This window comes from Bolinopsis microptera, chromosome 5 (assembly GCF_026151205.1).
Source record: "Bolinopsis microptera isolate Bmic1 chromosome 5, MBARI_Bmic_1.0, whole genome shotgun sequence".
NCBI classification, from domain to species: domain Eukaryota; kingdom Metazoa; phylum Ctenophora; class Tentaculata; order Lobata; family Bolinopsidae; genus Bolinopsis; species Bolinopsis microptera.
This window is the reverse complement of record NC_087076.1, coordinates 3,409,631-3,426,216: the sequence shown is the minus strand read 5'-3', so window position 1 is coordinate 3,426,216 and position 16,586 is coordinate 3,409,631. Positions and strand designations below refer to the sequence as shown.

General features: G+C 38.9%; 1 protein-coding gene and 1 long non-coding RNA gene across 5 annotated transcripts in view; both read right to left on the bottom strand.

The window, feature by feature from the left end:
• Positions 1 to 2,607: 2,607 nt before the first annotated feature.
• Positions 2,608 to 9,185, bottom strand: LOC134815352 (uncharacterized). 4 transcript variants are annotated; one of them, XR_010160245.1, is made up of 7 exons: positions 7,947 to 9,185; positions 7,653 to 7,727; positions 5,142 to 5,285; positions 4,867 to 4,930; positions 4,114 to 4,323; positions 3,703 to 3,919; positions 2,608 to 3,595 (listed from the first exon to the last, which is right to left on the bottom strand). It is a non-coding gene; the product is annotated as an uncharacterized LOC134815352 (long non-coding RNA). The 4 variants fall into 4 exon arrangements; XR_010160246.1 differs by having other exon boundaries at positions 3,703 to 4,323; positions 7,947 to 8,136; positions 8,484 to 9,185; XR_010160244.1 differs by having other exon boundaries at positions 3,703 to 4,323.
• Positions 9,186 to 10,720: 1,535 nt separating this feature from the next.
• The window catches only part of LOC134814629 (staphylococcal nuclease domain-containing protein 1-like), an 81,159-nt gene continuing 75,293 nt past the window's right edge, over positions 10,721 to 16,586 (bottom strand). The window contains exons 8-19 of the mRNA XM_063822773.1: positions 15,792 to 15,849; positions 15,339 to 15,400; positions 14,928 to 15,075; positions 14,353 to 14,798; positions 14,029 to 14,240; positions 13,737 to 13,879; positions 13,443 to 13,563; positions 13,210 to 13,336; positions 12,907 to 13,094; positions 12,539 to 12,755; positions 11,281 to 11,442; positions 10,721 to 11,075 (exon numbers count right to left, since the gene is read on the bottom strand). Coding sequence (XP_063678843.1) covers positions 10,965 to 11,075; positions 11,281 to 11,442; positions 12,539 to 12,755; positions 12,907 to 13,094; positions 13,210 to 13,336; positions 13,443 to 13,563; positions 13,737 to 13,879; positions 14,029 to 14,240; positions 14,353 to 14,798; positions 14,928 to 15,075; positions 15,339 to 15,400; positions 15,792 to 15,849 — 1,995 coding nt within the window. The 3' untranslated portion in view covers positions 10,721 to 10,964. The remainder of the gene's footprint in view (positions 11,076 to 11,280; positions 11,443 to 12,538; positions 12,756 to 12,906; positions 13,095 to 13,209; positions 13,337 to 13,442; positions 13,564 to 13,736; positions 13,880 to 14,028; positions 14,241 to 14,352; positions 14,799 to 14,927; positions 15,076 to 15,338; positions 15,401 to 15,791; positions 15,850 to 16,586) is intronic.

Below are 16,586 nucleotides of genomic sequence, written 5' to 3'. Positions count from 1 at the left end.
CCATAACTCAGTTTATTTCAAGGCTTAACTTGTTTATGATGGCTATCCTAGATGCGACCATTATACCTTTCTTAAAGCTGAATATTCACACAGTTCGCAAATGTTCGTGGCCAGGCTCCCCTGCAAAATAAAATTAAAACGACAGATGATCGATAAAATTGTTTGTTTGTGATGCTCTTAGTCTTAAGGAGAATAAAGCTTAAAAGTTCCAACGAATCCCGTTGCATAAGCATAATTTTGCTCTCGGTTTTCAGAAATTTGGCTGTTTCCAAATTTACGACCTTTACTTAATGCAGCTTGATTCTGAACCTCATGTGTTCAAGAAAACAAAATGTTCAACTCCAAGAGTATCGAAAATAAATAAATCAAAAACCGACGCAAGCAGCAACAAGCAAGCCGTAGCCTATAAATCGAAACAAAAGCTGGATCATGTGCATGGATGAACAATGTAGCAATTTTCATGCGCACGTGTGAATGTATAGATTGCGCGCAAATCTTGATAGCGCTTGCCTCAGCACTCAAATTGACCATTGTTAATGGTCTGGCCCGGCGCGCGCTACTTCGTAGCACGTGCCATCGGGCCTTGTAGCGCGATGCGTTATTACTGGGCCGCGCTCAGCCTGTCATTCCGCCAAATCTTTATTCTTAATGTTAATTTGACCAAAACCCATAATCATGGGTAGAGTGGACCGCTGCCAGTGTCTCTCTTTCCCAAACAAAAGGAAATGATATTAATTTGATTGACCGTTTTCAAATGCAAAATGATACCGAGAATGAAATCGGTCGCTCGCTTTTCCCATTCATTCACGGCTTATACGAATTGCAATAGGTTTCGATAAATTACATCGATCACATGCTGTAATAATCTCTTTGGGTTGCGTTCGGGTCGATACCTAGTATTTCGGGATAAGGGTGGTAGTTAGTGAATTAGCTGAAGTTTATTGAATCTTTATTGCCGAGTACAGCTGTCTTCGGGTATGGTAGTTCTTCTTAATCTATTACATTTGTAAATGACTGGGAAAAGCGAGCGACCGATTTCATTCTCGGTATCATTTTGCATTTGAAAACGGTCAATCAAATTAATATCATTTCCTTTTGTTTGGGAAAGAGAGACACTGGCAGCGGTCCACTCTACCCATGATTATGGGTTTTGGTCAAATATCATCGCTTTTTGATTAATGTCAGGGTACTTTATAAAGTCGAAATATAAACTGATATCTTCATTAATAAGGAGGAAGTTTCAACGATTTCAAAATTTTTCCTTTGAAAACATTTCCTTGTGTTTGGGTAAGCATATCGGTCGATCACTGACTGAATTTGCCACTTTATACTCATTCAAGTTGGCATTAAATTTATATATAATGACATTGAACTGTCGTGGTAAAGCAGAATTTGTTCGAAATCACGAATGAGCAAAATTATCACCTTTCGCACGTGCAAACTATGAGCGGACGTTGCGTCCAATCACAACGGCACACCGACGTTTACAGAAAATGGTAAAAACAGCAATTTTCAGTGATTTTAGCAATTTTTAATCAAGTTGGGCGTGTCCCCACGTGTGCAACTTTTAGATTTTTAACTTTAAAACTAGCCTAATACACAATTTATACCTATAGAAAGCAGAACTGAGCTCCACAACCCAAGGGATAGCCCAACACCAGAGAATACTAAATCGCAAAATTGACGTTTTTATAAAATAATTTTTCAAAAAAGCACTAACTTCAATGGCAAATATCTTTATGAAGGAGCAAGGTAGGGAAACTTTCCGGTAGATTTTCAGAATGCTTGAACAATTATCTAAGGTAAAAATGTCCTCAGATTTTGAATAAAATTACTCCTTAATGGTGTAAAATCAGTTTGAAAAGTTGTTATTTTGTCAAAAATCAAGTTTTAAAAACACTTAATTTGATGACGTCATCAAGTGGTGATGATTACGTTAAATTATTTTTTGATATAATTGAAACTGAAGTGTAAACAATTATCTTTAAGACCTGTGGTCGGAAATTGCTGTATCTTTTATACTTTTGAATCTCCGGACACTTAAATTCAGGCTACAATTGACTACATTTGACTGGCAAAGAGTCTATCCCTGAATATATGTATCACGACAAATACAATCTATCGTAAAACAGGGGTACCAGAAAACCCATTTCCCGATACTCCTGAAACACGAAATTTTTTTTACAGTTGATTTGGTCAACGTCTAGACGCCCTGCAAAGTTTCAGATCTCTAACTCAATTTTAACATGGTTTTTAAGGCACCTGAATATGGCAATTTTGGGTTTTTTACCGAATTTCGTATAATAGTAGAGGCTCTTACGGGCAAATATCGCACTTCTCTGCTCGAGCTCTGGGACTTCTTTTAGGGTTCTTATATGATAGAATGGAGTGTACTGAACACTCTGACGGTATCGGGAACCTTCTAGAGCCTTCAGAAGCTGTGTTGTGAGCACTTTACTGCCAAAACTTCGGACATCTACAGACACCGGAATATCGACTAAAAATTTTTTCTGAGTTGTTCCCCTAATTTCTCTTAGGTTGCTTAAGCCCCAGAAAGTGTCAGATCGTCTAAATATTGCTCTATTCCGGAGTTAGAGACCTCGAAAATTTCGACCTCGTAGAACGTGTTGCGCGTCGTATGTAGTGTTTACAATGAAAAAAGTGCACTTAAATCTGATTCGGTTGCGGCGCGTGACGTATATTGCTCAAAAGCGCATTACTGCGCCAGAAACCTCGTGGTACCGTAACACTGTAGAAATAGATAATCACAAGAGACACAATAAAAGTATCATCACTATGCAAAGTTAATGTTAAAATGATACAATAGCCCTGCTTTAACAGATTAATCCACATAAACACTATATTTCTACAGATGCCACCGATCAGTAAATCGAACATAGCTGATAGAATTCGTTTCTACATTGAAAGATTTCTTTTCTGATCTCCTTTATATTATGAGTGCTGTCTTTGTTAAAGTGTTATCATCTCTATCCGCATCTATTGTTGCGGCAAGATTAGATACGATTCTGCTGTCGAAACAAACTCGTCTTACCGACATTGTCTTTCTGAAAACTGATGTGATCAGATTAAACATTGCTGGAGTTTGCAGCGTTCTCAGATAAATTAGACGTCACATAGTCATTGTACTTAAGCTTCGGGTCAGACACGAGGTACAGTTCTGGTAAAACATTCTCCTGCTCCAGTTAAAAGGTCCGTACAGCGTCAATACCTGCACTCATTAATGCAGCATTGGTGTTGTCGTGCGTGGACACGTGTCTTTCCATTTTAAAACCTGCCTTAGAGACAGGTTTTAAACTTACAGCTTCAGATAATTTACCCTTCAATTGTTTCACCCTCGAGTTGCTGTACCTCAAACGACATGTTTTGTGATATCTACCTAGCTTGCTATAGAGATATTTTCCGAGACTCTCAGGGTTAAGAACAGGGCACTTGTTCATGTGCGAATCAGGATTAAGATCGATGTTGCACAGATCCTGACGATTTCTGTAGATGTCCACAGATAGTATGTTGCGAAATCGACGAAGAAACTTTTATCTTTTCCTTGAATCATACTATCCTTTTTCGTTTCTAACGTCTAGGGAAATTCGTATTGTTAAAGAAGAATAACCTCTCATACTCTTAAAATTAAATCGAGATAATATGTATAATAATTATATTTGCGAGCAAAATTTTCACACAAACCTGTTCAACCTGGCATATGAAACACAAGTCTCAGTCCATTTCAAACAAATCAACATCTGGTCCACTTGATTGGGAACTAAATGAAGATAGTCTCCACATTTTCTTAGTTCTATTCGAGGAGGGTGACAAAGGCGGGACTTTTTCCACTTGGATGGCAATAGCTTCTTCAATCTTCATCACAAGAGGATTCGTCAATTTCAGAAACAGCACTGTACACCTGCAAATACTTTATTACTTCCCACATTTATATCAACAGTATCATATCACATAAGTTTGAGATCGTACAAGTGTTATATCATTTTAAAAGTTTGCAAATCCGATAGAAATGGATTAAAAATTACTACTCGCTGTCTATTTACCTTTGAATAATAATGTTTTTAAATGTTAGTAAAACAGGAGGAAACCACTCACCCTGTTATAGTTGTCTTTTACATAGTTAAGACACTGAATACACAAAAAAGAGGTTTGCTTTGGTGAGCACAACCCAGGATTGATCTTCTACAGCAGGGCGAGGAATTCTCTAGACTGTTTTGTCATTCGTTCACTTTCAGAGCGGAAGAAAACTGTTTCATTAAAATTTTTATTTTATCTTTATTTCTATTCGGGTACAGATACAGCACTCTGAAAATTGATGAATGGTCACATTTTTGTATACCCTACGGCAAAGTCTTATGTCTGTGGTAAAAGAATGATATTCTTTAAATAGTTTTTCATTAAAGCCTAAACTTAACTTCTACCAATTCAAAATTGTTTACGTCGGTCTCCCCTCCTTGAGCCACTTTTCACATAGCTATTGAGTATAAATCACTCTAGCACAAGCGATTTCAAACCCCCTCCCCTAGGGTGGATTAGGTTATATGTGAACTGTGCTCTAGTGCATGACTGAGTTTACATTATGCAGAGCATGCAAAGTTTTGATGTTTCATAAACTTATGAATAAAGTTTTAAAAATCGTGACATAAAAGGCAGTGGTCGACCGGTGCCCCGGCCAAAATCACAACCCTTAGCCCTTCCCGGCCCCGGCCAAAAATTGGCAATTCGCCGGGGGTAAACCCCGGCCCCGGCCAATTCTCAGTGGTCAGCCCCGGCCCCGGCTATATTGGGGCTCCCCGGCCCCGGTCAGAATCCTGCCCCCGGTCGACCACTGATAAAAAGTTAACTCACTGGATTTGTCCAAAAGCGAGAGAAAGAACTGAGAAAGCACTTATATACGTCACCACCAGAGGGCCTAGAGAGGTTATCTTTGTCTGTTTAATTGAATATTGAGTATATAATATATGAGATTTAAGATGAACATGATAGATATAACGTCCAAATTCTAAAGTTCCACCAAAATTGAGTCACATTAAACTTGGTTAACACAACAATTTTAGTTCTTCATTATAGTAGGTGATTTGACATAATGAAGTGTAGACTAAATTATTATTTATAATAATTACCTGTCGGAGGGATTTAAGTGTTCCTTTGAAAAGTACTTTTCTGGAAGGTTGAGAGCTTTCCATACATCCAGAAAGCCAAATTGGATTTGTCCTTCTTTCGGGCATATGCAATCTTTGATATGATGCCTTGTACATTTTGAAACCCTGCAGTTATCATTATTCAATGCTTATAGAGCCTATAAGGGGTTAGGGGTCGTTCACATAATATTGTGTAATTGCAATATAGTAAGGTTACTGTACATTTCCAACCCTTTGTCATGTATATCACAACAGATGATGTTAAAAGCATCATAATATTATGATACAGTTTTACAGTTTTTGTTACGTGTTGATAATCTAGCTCTTATCTCTATTTTATCGCTACATAACAACTGCCATTTTGCTGGTACTGTGTTTTTACTTTATACAAGTACAAGTAAACGATGGAGGAAATGGATACTCTTCAAAGATTGTCAGTTTATTCTACCTACATTACTGAAGAGTATGAGGTCTATAACGGTTGGATCACTGAACTCGCGGAAGCTACGAACTGTTAGTGACAATAAATCTGAGTTTTCAGTGAAGTCAGTTTCAGTAAAACATTTGTAATTTGTATTCTGCGTATCAGACTACCGATAATCATGTAAGTACGTTTCTTGATAACAAGAAAGATATGGAGGAGTTGAAGAGCGATCTTATCCGATCGCAAAGTACTGTTATCAAGCTGCAGGCTGAACTTCTGGAAACTAAATCGAAGCAGTTGGAATCCGTGCACTCCACCGTCAAGACCGCCGTTCAAGACACTGTCCAAGCTGAGATGAAGTCATACAGTCAAGCTGTGACTAAAAATGCACCTGTGCTTGCAGAAGAGAGTTTAAAAAAGGTTGTACAGAATGCTGTATCGGAAGAGGATCGCAGTAGGAATGTGCTCATATTTGGTTTGAAGGAGACTGATGAAGAGGAACTGTGCAATAAAGTTACCGTGATTTTTCAGCAGATTGAAGAAAAACCACGTTTTGAAGCTATCTGGGTTGGGAGAAAATCAGCCAACAAGACGAGACCAGTCAAAGTTTCGCTAGGTAATTCTAACTTACCGTTCATCAGATATTAGTAAATGCCAAAAAGCTGAGACTGTGTGAAGATCATAAGACTGTTTTCATCTCTCCAGATCGATCACCTGAAGATCGAGCTATCCATCAGCGGTTGGTCTTGGAAATGAAACAGATAGCCAAAGCAGGCATGGCTCCACCGTGTAGGTTCGGGTCACAGGAGGGGCTAAGTGCAAAGAAACTGCTGCTCACTGCTGCTCACTGCTGCTCAGTGCAAAGAAACTGCTGCTCACTGCTGCTCACTGCTGCTCACTGCTGCTCACTGCTACTAACTGCTACTAACTGCTGCTCACTGCTGCTCACTGCTGCTGTCAGTGAGCAGCAGTGAGCAGCAGTGAGCAGCAGTTAGTAGCAGTGAGCAGCAGTGAGCAGCAGTGAGCAGCAGTTAGCAGCAGTTATATGCGTGTCTTTACTGCACAACGCACGCCGCGCGCAACTGCTACTCACTGCTGCTCACTGCTGTTGTGAGCAGCAGTTAGTAGCAGTGAGCAGCAGTGAGCAGCAGTGAGCAGCAGTTAGCAGCAGTTATATGCGTGTCTTTACTGCACAACGCACGCCGCGCGCAACTGCTACTCACTGCTGCTCACTGCTGCTCACTGCTGCTCACTGCTGCTATGGGAACGCGCGCGACATCAGCAGTGAGCAGCAGTGAGCAGCCGTGAGCAGCAGTGAGCAGCAGTGAGCAGCAGTTAGTAGCAGTGAGCAGCAGTGAGCAGCAGTTAGCAGCAGTTTCTTTGCACTTAGCCCCTCCTGTTGCACCCACCCAAACGATTTGAAAATCTTCACACAAAAATTGTCAAATTTTGTATAAACTAAGGGTCAATTGACTTCTGTAATCAATTGAGACTGTTTTGGAGATATTAAAATACCGTTAGGAGAGTAAAATTCCAAAATTAGGGCCCCCCCCCCCCCCCCCCCCCCCGTGCGCCAAGCTGCACCCACCCAAAGATTTTGAGCTGGAGCCATGCCTGAGCCAAAGAAGACACAAAAAAACATTATTATATCAGAAGTGGTAATATTTGTAGTGAGGACAAGATGTTAGAGAGTGATACATAATAATGAGTGACATACGTCCATAAGTATCTCATGGAAGGACAAAGTCAGCAATATAACTTTGTATGGTAGTCTACCAAGGCTGTCAAACAAGTTACGAAGCAGGAGACTAAAAATGGCAGGACACTGCATCAGACATCCTGAGCTACTTGCCAGTGATTTAGTCTTATGGAAACCTATGCATGGTAGAGCACAGCAAGGCCGACCAAGACAAAGCTACTTGTCTATGTTACTGAAGCAAATTGGGACAAACTCAAAAGAGGAACTGTGAACCCTGATGCGGGACAGGGATATATGGAGGGGGTTATCTGGCGTAGATCGGACTTAGTTCCGACAAAGTAGTAGTATTTCATTTCATTTCATTAATAACCTGCATAGTTTAAAAGTTGATTGATGAAGTTTCAATAAACAGGGCGTCGTTCAACTCCACTCATTTCGTTCCAAGCTGGAATGTAGTATTGTTTAGTGTAGGTTTGTTCATGTACCTCTCATCATCAAAAGGTTTCAACTTATACAGCATCGATAACATCATCTAAAAAAGCTGTTTGAACAGCTTAAGATTCAGTTAAAATTACATTATTCAGATACAGTTTGCGAAATGAAACATTGTCAGCCTGTATTTAATTAATTATAATAATTATGGTAATTTAGCTAAAAATCAAACCATTTGAGTTTTCATTGTTATCAAAATAATGTCGATCTAAATTCTTCTTAATCTGCATGGCTGTGAGCGGATCGAAGTCTTTTAACAAACCACGCAAGCTTCTTTCATCAGGAAGATTCTTGAAGTGATCCGCATGTACACAGAGAACTGTCTTAGCTAGTTCTGGGTCCATAAACATGTCACCTTCTTTCTAATGGTGATTGTCAAGTTTGTTCAGCAACATAATTCAGAATTACAGAAATTATTTGAATCTACTAGAGATGAAATGGCTTAAATAACTTGGCAATAGATGTAACTAAACAATACATATTGTAGTATGACTACTTCTTTGAAACAATCAAAGAACGGGGGAGCTAAGGGAATGATTGCTCAAAACGAATGATATCTTCATGAATTCAATGCAGCATCTATACATTTATTCGAAATTAGTGATGGCTGAGGGGGTTTAAGTCAGGCATTCCTGCCATTTACTCTACTACTATTTATAAATTCAAAATCATGTTAAGAAGATAGCAGCAACTAATCTATATTATTTACCGTGCTCTATTTTATGTGTACTGAAGAGTGCCTTTACAATATTCCACTTTGTGGTGTAGATTTCCTCCATATCCAACAGGCAACACTGAATGAGTGATGGATGAGGGGGTTTAAGTCAGGTGTTCCTGACATGTATTCAAAATTGCATTGAGAAGATAGCAGTAACTAATCTATATTATTTACAGTGCTCTATTTATGTACTGAAGGGTACCTTTACAATATTTCAGTTTGTGGTAGGGGTCCTCCACATCCAACAGGTAACACGGAATGAGTGATGGATGATGGGGTTTAAGTCAGGCATTCTTGTCAAAAGATCTTCAATTAATCTTGTAAGGGTACCACACAGTAGACATTATATTGTTGATTGTGAACCAAAAGTTTATTCATACCCACAATCGATAAATTATAAATCCAAATAGTCATATAAGCAATGCAATACTAAATTTGTGAAATTGTATTAACAAAAGGTAATCAGTCAAGTAAAGGTATCTCAACAATGTAACATTGAAGTATTAGAAATGGCACTCTACTATTATAAAACACTTTACTGTACTGTATTAAACAATATTAAATGAAATTAAGCCAGAGAAGGCATGAACTTCAGAAAAGGACAAAACACTAACGGTACAAAAACTTAAATGAGTTTCAGGGAAGGGTTACTAAAATTTTACGGTAGCGCTCGATTTTATTCAAAAATTTTCAAAGTGCTCAGCGCCACGAAAAATATAATTTTTTCTTCCGTTTTCAAAACTTGTTTTGACGCTGAAAAACTATCAAATACTATTATTGAACAGTATTAAAACACTTTGTGGGCAAAAATATTTCATTGTGGATGTATAAAGAGCCGAAAAAATTTAGCGCGCAAAAAAACATTTTTTTGGGAGGTTTTTTAAAATTTTGACCGGGTAAACTCTTAGGTGTGCTTATTATATTGGTATTAGCTAGTGCGGCAAATAAAAATGTACAAGAAACCAAAATATCTAAGCTTTTTCATTGAATTAACCTGTCGAAATTTCTAAAAAACCTCAAAAAATGGCCATTTTTGGGGCCAAAAAACGGTTTTTTCAAAATAAAACCAGGTAACCCCCATTTTAAACACTTCTAACCACTTTTAATCGATTCTACGGTCAAAAATACGTCTTTTAAGATGGGTCTGGTGATTTTAGTGTATCGAGCAGACAAAGCCCGTAAGAGCCTCTACTATAAGTATAACATGCTGGCGCGTATTTTGCGCAAATTTCTTAAAAACCTCCACATAACTATTTTTTGTTCCTGTCATCTTTAACATTGAATTAGAATGATTTGAACTTAAATATACCTGCTGAACTACTTTCGATGAGTCTTAATGCCCGAAAAACAATAAAGGGTTATAAAAGTAAAGGGGGTAAATAGTAAAGAAGGTAAATAGTATTGTGAATATAAGAGGCACGGTCATGCTTGCCAGCATTGTGATGAACATAATAGCCTGGGGTCCTCAGGTAAGATGCGTTACTGTGCCGCGCCACGCACTCAATGAGGCGTTTCACAGTCACAGCGACATCGGCAATCGGCAAGCTAAGATCTCGCTAGATCGGCGAAATGCGCTACTGTGCCTCGCCGAGCTGCGATGAATTGACATCGTCAATTAACATCGGGCCATCATTTCGAGAAGAAAGCGGCGCGCGCTACTTCTAAAACATTTAAAAAAATTTAGATGAGTAACATCCGTCAACACGCAACACTAAAATTATAACACGTAACGTATATTTTGTATTTTACGTACTTTTATGTTTTAGCTTTTTGCGCGCCACCCCGCCACACGATAAAATTTCAATTTAACTACCATTAAAAATTGACAACATAAACTTTGCTTCTGTCGTTGACGGATGTTATTGTTACTCCAAACTCGTCTAAATTTCTTCGAACATTCGAAGTTGCGCGCGCCGGGCCAGACCATTAACAATGGTCAAATTCTGTCGTAGCTTATGGTTGTGACATTGCATAAATAAAAAGTCAGGTCAGCTGTTTTAATTGAGAAATGTGATTGTGACCAGTTAGTCACTTGTCTCAAGTCGCAATTTCATTTCATTTACTACTTGATCATTGATACACGTTTTTCGTAAAATAAACCAACAATTCGGAAACTAAGTGTGACAAGGACAATTGTTAGTTTTCGAGCTAAGTTGTTGTTAACTAGTTTTTCATTGCCTCCAGTCCTGACATTCGTTCTATACCGCTCAAACAAAGTGAAAATCGAATTTTGGAAATATCTAAATCTTAAATTTTAACAAATCAATACTATATACCTCAAGTCAAATTTGTATCATACAGAAAACATCATGTCATCAACAGGACAGAAAGGGGCCATCATCAAATTGGTGTTTGGCTGGATAAATTTAAAAAGGTCGCCAGTAAAAATCAAAATTACCCACAATTAAATAAATATGTATGTCCGTAAAACTGATGAATTTTAAAACAAGTTTGTTCCTGATGTAAGTTAACTTATTTAGCGTATCCAAATTCTTTGGCGTCATCTTGGGTAAAGTCACCGTACTGGAAACGGTTTCTTCGGTTTTTCCTGGCTTCTGCCATTGCAGTTTCGTACGTGGACATCTGAAATGAAAAGTCTTATAAATGTCGATGCACAAATAGACTCAAAACAACGATTAGAATCAATTTATTTGTTTGGGAATGGATCCAGTGCAGTGGAGTAGAATTAAATAAATCATATAGTACACACTACATACAGTATAGAATGTAACAGGATTCAGTAAATATCACGTGATCAGAGTAGCATGAAAGATTGAGCTGAACTCACCAGAGTTCCATATTTGTTTCTGTTTCTCTGTTTCTCGTACTCTACAAGACCATTAGAAAGAAGATGAGTAGCTATGTCAGTTCCATTGGATGTTAGACTGACTAGATCCGCACTTCCGTTCTTACCGACTACTGTCATTACCAGCTTAGTTTGGGTCAGCATCTGAAAATGAGGAAAGTAATGATATGATAAAATATTTAAATTCAACCTAGTATAGAACGTGAGAGGATTTAAAATAACGTCAAAAGTTGAGCAAATTGATCACAACGATTAAACTGCAATCAAGATTAAACGACAAAATAGTGGATGACCTTGCTGTACGGCAAGTTAAACAAGGATCTGAAACTACTAGGTTCCGTACAGACTCAACTCTGCACCCGTGTCAATATGTTCATTATATGCAAGCCTCTTGATTTATAAGGAAGTGATGACGTCAATCTATAAATCGGCTTGAAATCCTTTTATAACTGGTCGGGGAAGTTGCACCGATGACATTTACAAACAATTCGCTTTCATAATTCCGCAACTCATTTTCATAATTCCAATTCTTTGTAAGGTACAACTCCATAGTTGATAAAACAGATAATATACATGAATGATTTCATAATATAAGGGGTCGTTCACATATTACGTAATCAACCGAGGGGGAGGGGGGGGGGGTTTCCAAATGCTTACGCGTACGGTTGATTACGGGGGGGGGGGGGGGGGGGGGGGGGTGGGGGGGGATGGGTTTGATGGTTGATTACGTAATAAACATTTTCTTTTTTATCCTCTAGAATAATAACAATTTACAATATGTTAATTCAAATTCCACTCAATTTCATTATGATAGTGATAAAATTTAGAAATTGATCGGATATCCATTATAGCAAGTAGTTTGAAAGGTGCTTGGCCGGATATCATAACAATGATTTCGGCTCATCATGATCAGGGTAGCATGAAACGTAAAGAAGAATGATTTCCAGGGAAAAAAGTCAATGGGGGGGGGGGGGGGGGGGGGGGGTCAGGCCATGATTCGTAATATTGCTGTCAGGGGGGGGGGGGGTTGGGTCTTGATTACGGTTGATTACGGAGGGGGGAGGGGGGTAAAAATTGATATATTGATTACGTAATATGTGAACGACCCCTAACTATCTGAACGCCCCAGTCCCCCAGACCACCCTACCCCATTCTCTCACTGACCTGAACTTCTCTCACTGACCTGAACTTCTCTCACTGACCTGAACTTCTCTCACTGACCTGAACTACTCTCACTGACCTGAACTTCTCTGAGACTCTCTTCTTTCCAATCCTCGTCCTCAGGAGGGACTATGAAAGCCAGCTGACACTCGGCCGCGGCTCCGGGAACACTGGAGAACTGTGGAGTGAGCTGCGCTGCACCAGTTGAGGACACTGTAGCTTGGTTACCGTAGTCAATAAATAAAACATCTATTAAGTCTGAATCTTTGTGAACTTTCAGTACTTTAGCTCTATACCTGAGGTGTGGTTGAGTTTGTTACACTTTGAATGAAAATGGAGGTAAAATACACAATTTTATTGAGCAATGTGCATACAGACTCCAGGAAAACAGTCTCGCAGGTCTAGATACCATTACCCAGACTCCAGAGGAAAAGGTATATAACTTACCAGTTACTGTCTTCACTAAAGATAGCAGCGCACAACATTCCGTTGCGAGGAGTAAAACTGCCAGCTAGTGGAGGATCGCTGATCAGATCTGCTCTCATTTGGTTCATTAGTGATATTAAACCGGGTCCGTCCGCGCACTTCTGTACCCAAAGTTTGCTGCAATCTTCTAAATGCGTTACAACTACCTCCTGTAAATATAGATCTGTGAGGAATAACACATGTTAAAGTGTCTATTTAAAAATGAAAGGTAATTTCAGTAAATTTTCGCCACTCTCCGAAGACCACATTGTCAAGCAAACTAACCTTTAATGCTGGAGTAGATTCTGCTTTATTGCTGTCTGAGATTTCTGTTAATTCTTCTTTCTCTACGACTGTCTCAACGTAGTCTTTCCACATTCTCTTTCCGTCTGCTTTAGCGTCTGCTTCAGCTCTGTAGGGTTGACATGATTAAGTAAGGAATGAAGAAATATTAACGAACAATTAAAAGGCATTGATTGACTTTGAAAATTGAGCGAAATGACAAAATGACCTCCCACCTGGAAAGATGATCGAAGTATTTTCCGCGTTCTGCTGTGAAGTGCATTTTGGCCAAGCCTTCTTTCACAAGTTCAACAGACATGTTCTTATCTTCCGCAAACAGATAACCGATGAAATTACCTGCAAATAATCAGCTCAAAGTCACAAAAATATTTTGTGCAAAAAAAAACAATTTCTTTTTGTTTTTATTAGACTCAGTTATAATAAAGGGAGGTAGACGGTCCTATTCAGTATTCATGATAAGAAACTGTACCAATTTAATTCAAACAACCAAGATCAAATCTACTGCAAACCTGCTTTGTCGCAGCTCTCAACTTCAATTTCGACTTCTCTCTGCATAATTTGATCTTTGATAAACTCAAGAGCTTCATCGCCGAAGGGTTCGGCAGGTGTAGCCGGCTGTCCTTTGATAGATGGTCGGCCTGCTCTCGGACAACTAAGAAGTAAACATTCAAAACTCTTTGTATTGAGAGTTCAGACATGAATTGGACAAATTGTGGACGCACTGATAAACATCTTAGCGTGATAGTTGGTGAGACATTAATGCTCTCAAAATCATCATCTCTAGAGAGAAACTACACAGACCTGATGCCACTGAGAAGGAATGTAGCTAGACACGTGTCACGAGGAATGTAAACACGGATGCGACTGCCACTGGCGACGAACTCCACATTGGCGTGAAGTCGACCGATTCTCTGTAAGAAAGGCAGAAACTGTTTGCTCTTGGCAGCGTTTCCAGCGAGGTCAGCTACTTTGTGAATAGGTGGCTCTCCGCCGTAGTGGACGCCAACTTTGTTCTAAAAATTATAGGTTGAAAGATCTGAAGAAAAATGTCTGTAGATTCAAATCGGAAAAAATTTGATGGTCAGAAGAAAATTTCAATACAAAATTATATCGACAATCTAATACCTTCTTAGCCTTTTCTTGTGCAAGTAAAAGAGCATCGTAGTTAGCAGCTCTCTCATCGTCGTCTTGTTTGTGCCACGCAACTGTAGCAAGACCTTTGCTAACGGTTGCTTCTTGAATGTTCTGATTACCAAGGAAGATAGAAGCACACACTCGCTCAGGATACCCATTAGCAGCTGGCCTCACGTAATCAACTGTGGCATTCACTTTCTTTCCTACCAGTCGTTTTCTGAGAAATTCTCTAGCTTCAAAAAGATATGGTACTTCGTAGAGAGCCCTGCTCGGGGGACCAGCGTCAGTGCCTTCAGCTGGACGAGGTTGTCTGATGGACGACATTGTCACTCTTTTGTAGACACTTCCTACCTTGATCACTAATACTTCACCATTCACAATCTCAGTTACTCTACCAGAGAATTCTTTCTGATCTTTCGGCACAGTGCATACAGGTCCTGAAAATAACAAACACATTACACATGGATAAATAAGTTCAGTAAATCATGACACAACGAAATTATTTACTCGACCTACACAGTACTGAGTAAAACTTCAGAAATTGGAAATCTGCACAAATTGTGTACCTTCATAGTTCTTCCACAGTCTTTTCTTATCCGCCTTAGCTTGTTTAGTTGCAGCACGATATGACTCTGGATCAGCTGTGAGTAGTTTCATGCTCCAATCCACACATTTGGCAAGACCCTCCTTAAGCAGGAACAAAGAAATGTTTCCCTGAAAGAAGCATGGTATAAAAGTGTACGCCGTACATGGCTGATAGCAATACTATCCATGCTGGAGAATGTACGTCATGTATGATAATTCAGAATCTTAAGGCATTACGCGCGCGAAATTTTCGTCACGACTTTGGCTGACTGTAAGGTCTGTTACTTACGAGGAACGATTCGCGCGCGACGTCTACCACACCTACAGGGCGCTACTTTGTGACTGTTGTTGCTCTGTGGCACTAATTTGATAGGACGGAAATGGGAACTTACTGGTGTGACAACACTTCCGACAAAGTTCTGATTCCTGGCGTTACCCATACCTCCAGATGTACCTGCAATGGTTTGTTGTCATAAATCAGTTTTAAGTGATTGTTTATAACACAAATATTTTTACAGGGCCATGTGGTTGCAGTTTTTGCACGTTTTTGTGTTTTGGAATCCCATTTAAGATATTAACAACACGTTTTTGTGTTTTGGAATCCCATTTAAGATATTAACAATACTTTTAACAGAATTGACATAAAACTATATTTTAATTCGATTGTCTAATCCTGTATGTACTGTTGGGAAAGATTTTCGATTAAAAAGTCTCGTCTTAAGATGGACTAGTACACGTGCCGTATCTACCAAATCTATTTGATAGTCGCTATGGACAAGTATAGAAGGATTCTGAATGAAATTGCCAACGATAATAAATTTAACATATTGTAATAACATTGTTACCTTCCAGTAAAATCTCGATGTCTTTGTTAAGTAATCGAGTTTCAACAGCGTATCGTGCCTGAAATTTAGGAAAATTGAGATACTTCTTTAACATGCAACATCAATAAGAGGTAAACTATAACATGAAGACTTTGTTGTAACTTTGTATGAAAAGCATTAATACAAATTCTTAAAATAGTTACAAATTTAAATCGCATTTACTTTGCTTCAGTTAAGTTGTTCTAGCATTCCAACAGAACTAAAGAGCATTCCTGCATACCCCGCCCATATACACTGTACATTAGCAACCACAAGGTGACAGGTGCTTTAAATTCGGGGACCCAAGCCCAATAACCTATAGCTCGAGGTCAATTAAAACCCAGAGAGCTCTCAAACAACAACTCTTGGCCTTCCTGTGGGATTAGTAAAATATGCACAGCGGCAAGAATATCTGGTGGGTCTACATAATGTACAAATGTTACGCAATCAGTGAACCACTGCTGATGATGACTATTTCGCAATCTCGCAGCTCAGTAGCTACAACTATCTTGTGAATGATGCACAGCTGTAAGGCGTAAGCTCTCAATATGGTCAAATCTGAATTTGGGCTCTATATTTCACAGGACAAACCTTACACCTTTACTTCTTGACGATCAAAATTTTCTATAACTACAGTCATCAAAGGCTGGCATCCTATATTTTGATTATCAATAGAAAATATCGAATATAAATATCATTCTATTCATTTAAGTTTTACCACTTGTAAGTAAGAACCACTTGTGAGACTCTTTCCATTAAACAACCCTAAGGACGGTG